At 48.6% G+C, this 9550-nt stretch overlaps 1 protein-coding gene across 1 annotated transcript; it reads left to right on the plus strand.

Annotated features, from left to right (window-relative positions):
• The first annotated feature begins 1629 nt into the window (after positions 1–1629).
• Positions 1630–7373, plus strand: LOC131400792 (transcription factor SPT20 homolog). Its single transcript, XM_058535535.1, has 3 exons — positions 1630–3813; positions 4927–5059; positions 7267–7373. The coding sequence occupies exons 1-3, from the start codon at positions 1630–1632 to the stop codon at positions 7371–7373; spliced, it is 2424 nt and encodes an 807-aa protein (XP_058391518.1).
• Positions 7374–9550: the final 2177 nt, after the last annotated feature.

The raw sequence follows: 9550 nt of genomic DNA on the forward strand, positions 1-9550 counted from the left end.
AAAATGCACATTTATTTTATAGCAGTCTGTAATTCAGGACTTTTGGCAATTTGTCTTGGATTCTTCTCATTTGTGAGACTTCACTAAGAATATTGTATTATCATTATGTTATTCTTATACATAAGTACTTACCTTTTATTTAAGGTAAGTACTTAAATCTAAACATCAAGAGATTCTTTTAAAAACCTGTCCAAAAAGGCTGGCAGATTTCAACAACAAAACTAATGGAAAATAATGGCCCATAAATTATCTAAGACTCAATCACCTCACTCCAAATCCATCATTAGGACTGTAGCTACGGCCTACAGCTATAGTAATCATTTAAAATTTACTGCCATCACCTGTAACAATAGCTCTCAACCGTATCAGGTGCAAATCACCTTTTAAAACAAATAGTTTAATCCTAAACTGTAACAAATAGTTTAATCTTGACCTGTAATTCATAGACAAAATAACTTACCTACCACATACTTTTGTGTGTTTTGTTGGCTGCGAAAGATTTGCCCTGAGCTAAGAACTGTTGCCAATCTTCCTCTCTCTTTTCTTTTTTTCCTCCCCGAAGCTGCAGTACATAGTTGTATATTCTAGCTGTAGGTCCTTCTAGTTCTTCTGTGTGAGCCGCCACCACAGCATGGCTACTGATAGACGCTGGTGTGGTTCCCCGCCTGGGCACGGAATCTGGGCCACCAAATCAGAGCACACCTAACTTTAACCGCTAGGCCATCAGGGCTGGCTCCCACATATTTTTTAAAAACCTATAAAATGCCCTTGCTGTAATACATAGAGAAATAAAACGTAACTACTTATGTACAAGAATGCCACATTTCGTGCACATCTGTATGAAAACCAATCAGCAGGAGATCACTGCAAGAGTCAACGAAGAATTCTGAGGCTTGCACCAAATACAGTGAGACTCCGTGTATGCCAGAGCTACAGGTGTGGGCTCTTGGGGGTGTGTGAACTTGGTGACGGACACCAGGAGCAGCCCTGCCATGCACGACGAGAGATTCCAAAGACAGGGAGCAATTCCTGGTGAAGTGCTAGCCAGGAAAAGAAAGGACCACCTTCCACGACTTTCCTGACAATTGCATTCCCGTGGACACTGGTATGTATTAAAACCGTACCAAAAAATTGATGTATTTTTTGTTGGTTGCTTGCGCTTTAACGTGCACGCTTTTAACGAACGTTACACGAAAAGAATAAGTTCGGCCTGGCCCAGCCCTCGGTTGGAAAAGCTGTGCAGAACGGCAAGCGCCGGCTGTGCACCCCGCGCCCCGGAGGCCACAGTAGGGGGCGGCAAAGGCCTGAGGGCTTCGGGGAGCGCAGGCGCACCAGCGGGGCGCCACGGGGGTGCGGGGACCCCTCCCATCCGCTTCCGGCCCAGCCGGCAGCGACACGAGGCTCAGCGCGGTGGTGGCTCCAACACATTTCGGCTTCTTCCAAAACTGCAAGTATTTTGCGTAGCGCTTCCTTGGGGGCGGGTTTCTGGGGTGCATTTTGAAGCGAGGCTGGTCGCTCCGCTGTGGAGTTGCGGCGTTTGGTAGACTATAATCGATATTAAAGAGGGGATTTTCGCCCCGTTCATCCCTTATGCTCTTCATTCTTTCAGGGCCCCTATTTGATGCCACAATGCAACGAGCTTTAGAACGAGCTTTGGATCGTGCGGACTATGTCATCGCAAGTGCCCAACAGAGACCTCCTAAGAGGAAATACTCACCTGGTGGGGAAAAATCTCTCTATGAGAAACTATATGACATATATGTTGAAGAATGTGGAAAAGAGCCTGAGGTTACGGAGGAATTAAGAAGCAATGTGAACTTGTTAGAGAAGCTGGTTAGGAGAGAGTCGTTGCCGTGTTTAGTGGTCAACCTATACCCGGGAGAGGGCGGATATTCGCTGATGCTCAAGGGGAAAGATGGATCCTATTTGGAGACCATCCGACTGCCTTATGAAGAGGGAGAACTGCTCGAATACTTGGATGCGGAAGAATTACCTCCCGTTTTGGTGGATCTCCTGGAAAAATCTGAGGTTAACGTTTTCCACTGTGGCTGTGTCATAGCAGAAATCCGGGACTACAGGCAGTCCAGTACCGTGGACCCTCCTGGTTACCAGAGCAGGCACATTCTCTTACGACCAACGATGCAGACTTTAGCCTGCGATGTCGAGTCCATAACCAGCGATAACCAGAAATGGACCCAGGAAGACAAACTCTTGCTGGAGAGCCAACTGATCTTAGCCACAGCTGAACCACTGTGCCTTGATCCTTCTGTATCTGTAGCATGCACTGCAAACAAGCTGCTTTATAACAAACAAAAGATGAACACTCGCCCAATGAAACGCTGCTTCAAGAGGTATTCCACACCGTCCCTGCGTCGGCAGCAGGAGCTGTCGCATGGTCCACCTCCTCCTGAGCTGAGGGTACCGGCTTCTCGCCAAACAAGCACAGAGAGTAAAGCAGGTGAGCAGTGTGACCTCACAATTCCTGGAGCAGGAAATTGTGTAGATATGTGGAAACAGAGACCCTGTGACTTGGCTGTCCCTTCTGAAGTGGATGTGGAGAAATATGCTAAAGGGAAGAATTCTGTCAACTATGATGACTCACAACCACCAGTCTGGGCAGCCCATGAAGTAAAAGACGATTCTCCATTTGAATGGGAAGCCGGCGATCACTACCAGGAAATGAAGCTGTTGCTCATGCGTTCACTTAAGGATCCACTTATCTCTGGAAGAGAAATGTCACGTAAAAAAGTCAGATGTGAGAGACAGATGTCTCCCCCCGACTCCTCCAGAGATGACGACTCAGATAGTTTGGTGCCTGGATCAAAGACTGATGCTGGGAGGGTAGTCAGTCGGTCTGAGGAGCTGGTCCAGAAGAACAGCAGTTGTCCAGTCAAGATGTCACACAGCTCCAGTGGCTCAGCCAATCTCAGCCCACTTTCTCCAGGGAAAGAAACAGCACAGCCTAAGCCCGTGTTCGTTCAGCCTTCAGTCCTGGGAAAGGAAGTCACACCTCCACCTCCGCCCGTCAGTCTTCCCTCGAGCTCAGGAAGGAGTTCCTCAGGGAGCAGTTTTACTCCTCAGCAGGCAAGCAGCTTTCACAAATCTCCATCTCCTGCTCCTGCTTCTAAGCCACCGAGTCTTTCCCAGAAATCGTCTGTGGAAGAGAATCGAGTCAGCACGCTTCCTGCAGCCACCCTGTCCACTGCCGGCTCCTCACAAAGAACCCTGGCCACCCAGCTCACCGTCCACCCCGTTAGCATCAAGGTCATCAAAGTGGTGAGCCCTCTTCCTGGAGCCCAGGCTTTGGGGAGAGGTCCCAATGCCTTGCGGGGCGCTGCCCCTCAGGCCGAAGCTCCTGCGGGAATCAAGCCCAGCAACCTGTCCCCAAGAGCTCGGCCCCTGGAAGCGCCACCCGCTGCACCGAAGGCACCTTCTCGAGCAAGTGTTCGAGTGATTTTCAGAGATGTCCCAGGTGGCAGGCCCTTTACTGTAATCCAGGTTCCACGAGGTTCGCTCATTTTGAACACCCAGCTGCCGCCTCAGCAGCCACAGCAACAGCAGCAGCTCTATCAGTTGATTACACAGCAACCGTGTCAGCAGCCCCCCACTTCTCCTCCTCAGCAGCCGGTGTCACGGGGTTCAGGTGCACAAGGTTCAACCAGTCAAAAATCGGCCATATCTGCTCAGCAAGCTGTTGTCATTAACGTTGGTGGAAGTTTTCTGCATCCCCAGCCAATCGTGTTGTTTCCGCGTGGCTCTGCCCAGAGAAGACCTGGGCAAAGCCTTCCTCAGCAGAGAGCCCAGCTCTCCTCTGCCTTGCAGCAGCCAAAGCAGCAGCATCAGCTGCATCAGCCGCAGCAGCAGCCACAGCAGCAGCCACAGCAGCTACACCAGCAGCAGCTGCAGCAGCAGCCACAGCAGCTACATCAGAAACAGCAGCAGCTGCCACAGAAGCAGCAGCAGCCAGATAAGCAGCATCAGCTGCATCAGCTACATCAGCAGCAGCAGCAGAAGGAGCAGCAGCAGCCGCAGCAGCTACACCAGCAGCAGCCACAGCAGCTACACCAGAAGCAGCAGCAGCCGCTGCAGCAACAACATCAGAAGCAGCAGCAGCCGCTGCAGCTACATCAGAAGCAGCGGCAGCCTCAGCAGCGACACCAGCAGCAGCCGCAGCAGCAGCAGTTACATCAGAAGCAGCTACATCAGAAACAGCAGCCACAGCAGCTACATCAGAAACAGCAGCCACAGCAGCTACATCAGAAACAGCAGCCACAGCAGCTACATCAGAAACAGCAGCAGCTGCCACAGAAGCAGCAGCAGCTACATCAGAAGCAGCAGCAGCCAGATAAGCAGCATCAGCTGCATCAGCTACATCAGCAGCAGCAGCAGAAGGAGCAGCAGCAGCAGCAGCAGCAGCAGCTACACCAGCAGCAGCCGCAGCAGCTACACCAGAAGCAGCAGCAGCCGCTGCAGCAACATCAGAAGCAGCAGCAGCCTCAGCAGCAACACCAGCAGCAGCCGCAGCAGCTACATCATAAGCAGCAGCCACATCAGCTACATCAGAAGCAGCTGCAGCCGCAGCAGCTACATCAGCAGCCGCTGCAGCAGCAGCCGAATCAGCTACATCAGAAGCAGCAGCAGCCACAACAGCGGCTGCGTCAGCTGCATCAGAAGCAGCATCAGCTGCAGCCGTATCAGCCACATCAGCTATATCAGAAGCAGCAGCAGCTGCATCAGCTACATCAGAAGGAGCAGCAGCTGCCGCAGCAGCAGCAGCCTCAGCAGCTACACCAGCAGCAGCCGCAGCAGCAGCAGTTACATCAGAAGCAGCTACATCAGAAGCAGCTGCAGTGGCAGCCACATCAGCTACATCAGAAGCAGCAGCAGACGCAGCAGCTACATCAGAAGCAGCAGCAGCTGCCACAGCACCTACAGCAGCAGCAGCAGCCGCAGCAGGTACAACAGTTGAGAATCTTGCAGCCCCCAGTGGCTGTGGCACCAGCAGCAGCCCAAACAGCTCAGCCACCTCGGGGCCATCTGACAGCAAGCCAGTCACCAGGTAAAATGAGTGCAGGCCCGCCCACCATGCCCAAATCCTGAAGCTTGCATTATTTTCTCTCTTTCTGAAAACACCAGAGCATCGACCCAAATGGATTCCGAGTTTTTACTTCATTTGTGGTCTTTCTAATGTGTCGGTAGCTCACGGTGTTAGATGTGCAAACTTCATACAGAAGCACAGCCCCAGGAGTTTTACGTAGAAACAGGGAAGAGATTTAATAAACTGGGGTGTTTTGCTGAAGCCATTGCTTCGGCTGTTGTTGTTGACATAGTTGTTTTTATCATAATGTTCTGAAGTGTACCCAGCTCCCAACTCGGTTCAGTTTAAACTCCTGTAGCCTATCATTTCTCTAAAACAAAAAACCACCATACTAGTAAGGTTAAAATTAGTATTATTTCAACAGGATGAATAGTTTTTAAAGTTTTTAAATGACTTAAAAAACACATAAAATTTACCATCTTAACCATGTTAAAGTGTCCAGTTCAGTAATGTTGAGTAAATTCAGTGCCGTGCAGCAGATCTCTAGAACTGTCTTCATCTTGCCAAAGTGACTCTTTGGTGTCCACTGAGCACCGACTCCCCGTTTCCCCCTCTCCCCAGCTCCTGGCAGCCAAGGTGCTATTTTCTGTTTCTCGGAGTGTGACTGCTTTACATCCTTCATTAAGTGGAGTCATACAATATCTGTCCTTTTGTGACTGGTTATTTCATTTAGCATAATGTCCTCAAGGTTCATCCACGTTGTAGATGCGACAGGAAGGTCATAGCTTTTGAAAAATGGTTTCACTGAAGCGACCTATGAAATATTGAAACATCTTCAGAAGAATGTACTCTGGTACTTGTTTGTTTAGTTTAAAAGGTTTGTGCACAGCGTATGGAATGTAACTTTTACAAATTTGTTTTGACAACAAAAAGTTAAAACTACCAAAACATGATGCTTGTCCCACTTGTATTGAGGAGCTGGAGACTCCCAGTGTGTGGAATGGATTGGGACACACGTGCTGGCTGGGCGTCCCCAGCCCTTTAAGAGGCTGCCCCTGCACTCCGCGCCCAGCCCCAGCCCCCATGGAGCCAGCCCCCCTCCTCCTCCAGGCTGCAGCCACTGGCCTTGAAAAGGCGCTTCTGGGACTTCTTTTCTCTCTTTGTGAAGTCGTTTACCTTGTTTAGGACTCTACGTTATTTGTAGAAAAGTAAAGAGCTGAACTTCGGGAAAGGAGTTTGATTTGTTTGCTTTTCAAGTGTTCTCGACCTTGCGAGATTCTGAAATGGAACCCGCCCCTTTTCTTTCCTTCCCTTCCCTGCTTCGTGGTCATCAGTTGTTCGGTCGTCTCTGCTCCCTCATCTCTTTCGTCCTTTCTTGTTTCAGTGCGACTCAAAAGATCCCCGAACTTTTCTGTCTCCCTTGTTCCCTTCTTTTTTCATTGAGGTGTAATTTACATAAGGAACAACCATTTTAAAGTGTACAATTCCGTGGCATTCACTACATTTACAGTGTTGTGCAATCACCACCTCTGTCCATTTCCAGAACATTTTCATCACCCCAAGAGAAATCTTTGTAGCCCTTAAGCACTGGGTTCCCATCCTTCCCTCCCCCAGCCCCGGAAACCACCAGTTTGCTTTCTGTCTCTATGGCCTTCCCTATTCTAGATCTTTCCTATAAATGGAATCAAACAGTCTGTGACCTTTTATGTCTGGCCTCTTTCACTTGGCGTAATGTTTTCGAGGTTCACTCACGTTGTAACGTGTATCAGTACTTCATTCCTTTTTATGGCTGAACTCCATTGTTTGTGTATGCCGCATTTTGTTTATGCATTCATCCGCTGATGGACATTTGGGTTGTTTCCACCTTTTGTCTGTTGTGATAATGTTGCTATGAACTGTTGTGTGCAAGTATTTGTTTCAGTGCCTCTTATATTTTGCTCTGTTACAGCTTTGAAAGGCAGCCTGTCTATACAAAATTTGTTTTTCTAGGTACCCATGTATGTTTCCCTGCCTTTTGCCCTAACAAAGAAAAGAAATTTGGCCTGGCAGTTCCAAGAGATGAGTGAAGAGACAGGTAACCGGTGACTGATTCTTACTCGACTGACCCGCCTATACGAACGTGCTGCCGATCCTGTCAAGGAAAGATTTCGGTCGACTTCAGGCTAACACGTCAGATAGGCCACCTGAGTGACCCTGAGCCCGTTTGAGCTTTATGTACCCCATCCTAGACATCTCTGGGAACGGTGCCTGCGCTTTTAAGAAGGGAGCCAGCGCGATGACCAACCGCAGAGAAGAGTTTACGCTCCTCGGCCTTGGGAGCCTGCCAGAGACCTGAACTCAGAATCTCACCGGATTTGATGTACTTCCTCCCTTTGCCCTCTCTCTGGTCCTTTCAGGTACTCCACGGAGACGCTAGCTGTAACTGCGCTTGAGCCACGTGGCACTCTTTTCCCAGGCAAGCAAATAAATTCAGCTTTGTTTCAGATTTCCATTTTGTGGTCTTTGTTTATTTCCTTCTAATCATCCCCACTGAGGTTGGTACTTGATGCAGGGTGCCTTTTGAGGATATTAACTGGCTATGTTTTGTGATAAAACTTTTCATTCATTTTAGAATCAAGAGAACCTGGCGGCTCTTCCCTACCTCAGGTCAAATCCATACTCTTCATCTGAAATCAGTTTCGTGCAGCCTGCATCTTCATAAGCTAACGGCTGACCATTCATAGTGAGGTTGTTGTGTGAAAGCCGATGGCCCCAGAATATTCTGACAGGGAGCAGAGAAGGTGGATCACCCAGGAAAAACCAGGTGGGCCCAGTACAGCAGGACATGTCCGGCAGAACTGGGGCCTCTGTCCCAGGGCGGGACTTTGGGAACAGGATTATATTCCTTGAGGATACTTGCAAGTGAAACAAAGCCTCTGGTTCTAGGTCAGGGCTGTCCAACAGAAATATAATGTGAGTCCCATATGTAATTTTAAATTTTCTAGTAGCCACATTTTAATAAGTAAAAGGAAACAGGAGAAATTACCCTTAATAATTTACTTAACCCAATATATCCAAAAGATTATCATTTCCGTGTGTAATCAATATTTTTAAATTCTTAATAAGACATTTTACATTCTTTTATTCTTACTAAAACTTCAAAATCCAGACACTTACAGCCTGTCTTAATTCGCTTGCTAAATTTACATCAGAAATTCTTGATCTGTATTTAGATTTTTATTTATTTATTTATTTTTTGTGAGGAAGATCGGCCCTGAGCTAACATCTGCCAATCCGCCTCTTTTTTTTTTTTTTTTTTGCTGAGGAAGACTGGCCCTGGGCTAACATCCATGCCCATCTTCCTCCACTTTATATGGGATGCCACCACAGCATGGCTTGACAAGTGGTGCGTCAGTGCGCACCCGGGATCTGAACTGCCAAACTCTGGGCCGCCGCAGCGGAGCTCGTGCACTTAACCGCTTGCGCCACCAGGCCTGGCCCCTGTATTTAGATTTTTAGAAAATCTACAATTGAAAATGTAGATTCACCTAGAAGTTTTCCAATAATTGAATCAAGTACCAGTTTTTAAATTTAAATTAGTTGAAATTGAATAAAAATGAGTTCCTTAGTCTCACTACCCACGTTTCAGGTGGTCGGTAGCCGCACGTGGCTATGGTGTTGGACAGCGCAGTTCTAGAAGAGGGAGGAGCAAAGCAGATCCTAGAGATAGCCTCAGGCAGGAGCTGGGTACCAGTTCTTGAGACAAGGCAGGAGCCGATCATCAGAGCGCACAGTTGGAGTGGGAGCGAAGATGCTGATTCCATGGGCTAAGCCGGAGCTCCCAGAAATCCTCATGGCCTGTGGTCATCTGGGCCTGGACTTGCAGGTAGAGAGCAACTGGCCCCAGCCATGGAGCGAGGAGGCTGCTAGAGACTGGAAAACCTGGGTCAGCCCTTGGCCAGGCTCTGCCCTGCCATATTCAAAACGCTGATGAAGAGGATGCTAACCATCTCAGCAGTTAAGTAAAACTCACCTATCCCACCTGTACCCCAAGGAGCTTGGAACCCGAGGGAATGTGGGAGAGGAGACGCACCACCTTTCTCTTCCTTCACTCCTCCTGCTCAATTTTCTGGGTCTTTAGCTCCTCAGCACAGATGAAACCAGAGCAGCCATGAGTTGATAATTGTGGGAACTGGGTGATGGGTACATGGAGGCTCATTATTATTATTCTCTCTACTTTGGCGTATATTTGAAATTGGCTATATAGATCCATTTGAACAGCCAATTTTCTGATGTTCCTACAGCCCCATTACACACCTTGACCAATCCCAACCTTCATCTTGTGCCCAAAGTCCTGCCAGGCGCTGGCCCTCGGCCTGCCCTTGCCCACTTCACTCCCATAGCTGCAGGCAGCAAAGGGTGTGCGAGTTAATTGTTAAATTCAGTTCAACAAGTTCCTCATTAGGGACAAATTACCTGAGCTTGAAATCTGCTAATTTTCCAATCAGAGTGAGTGTTTGCACTTGTGATTTG

Source organism: Diceros bicornis, chromosome X, assembly GCF_020826845.1.
Source record: "Diceros bicornis minor isolate mBicDic1 chromosome X, mDicBic1.mat.cur, whole genome shotgun sequence".
In the NCBI taxonomy this organism is placed as follows: Eukaryota; Metazoa; Chordata; class Mammalia; order Perissodactyla; family Rhinocerotidae; genus Diceros; species Diceros bicornis.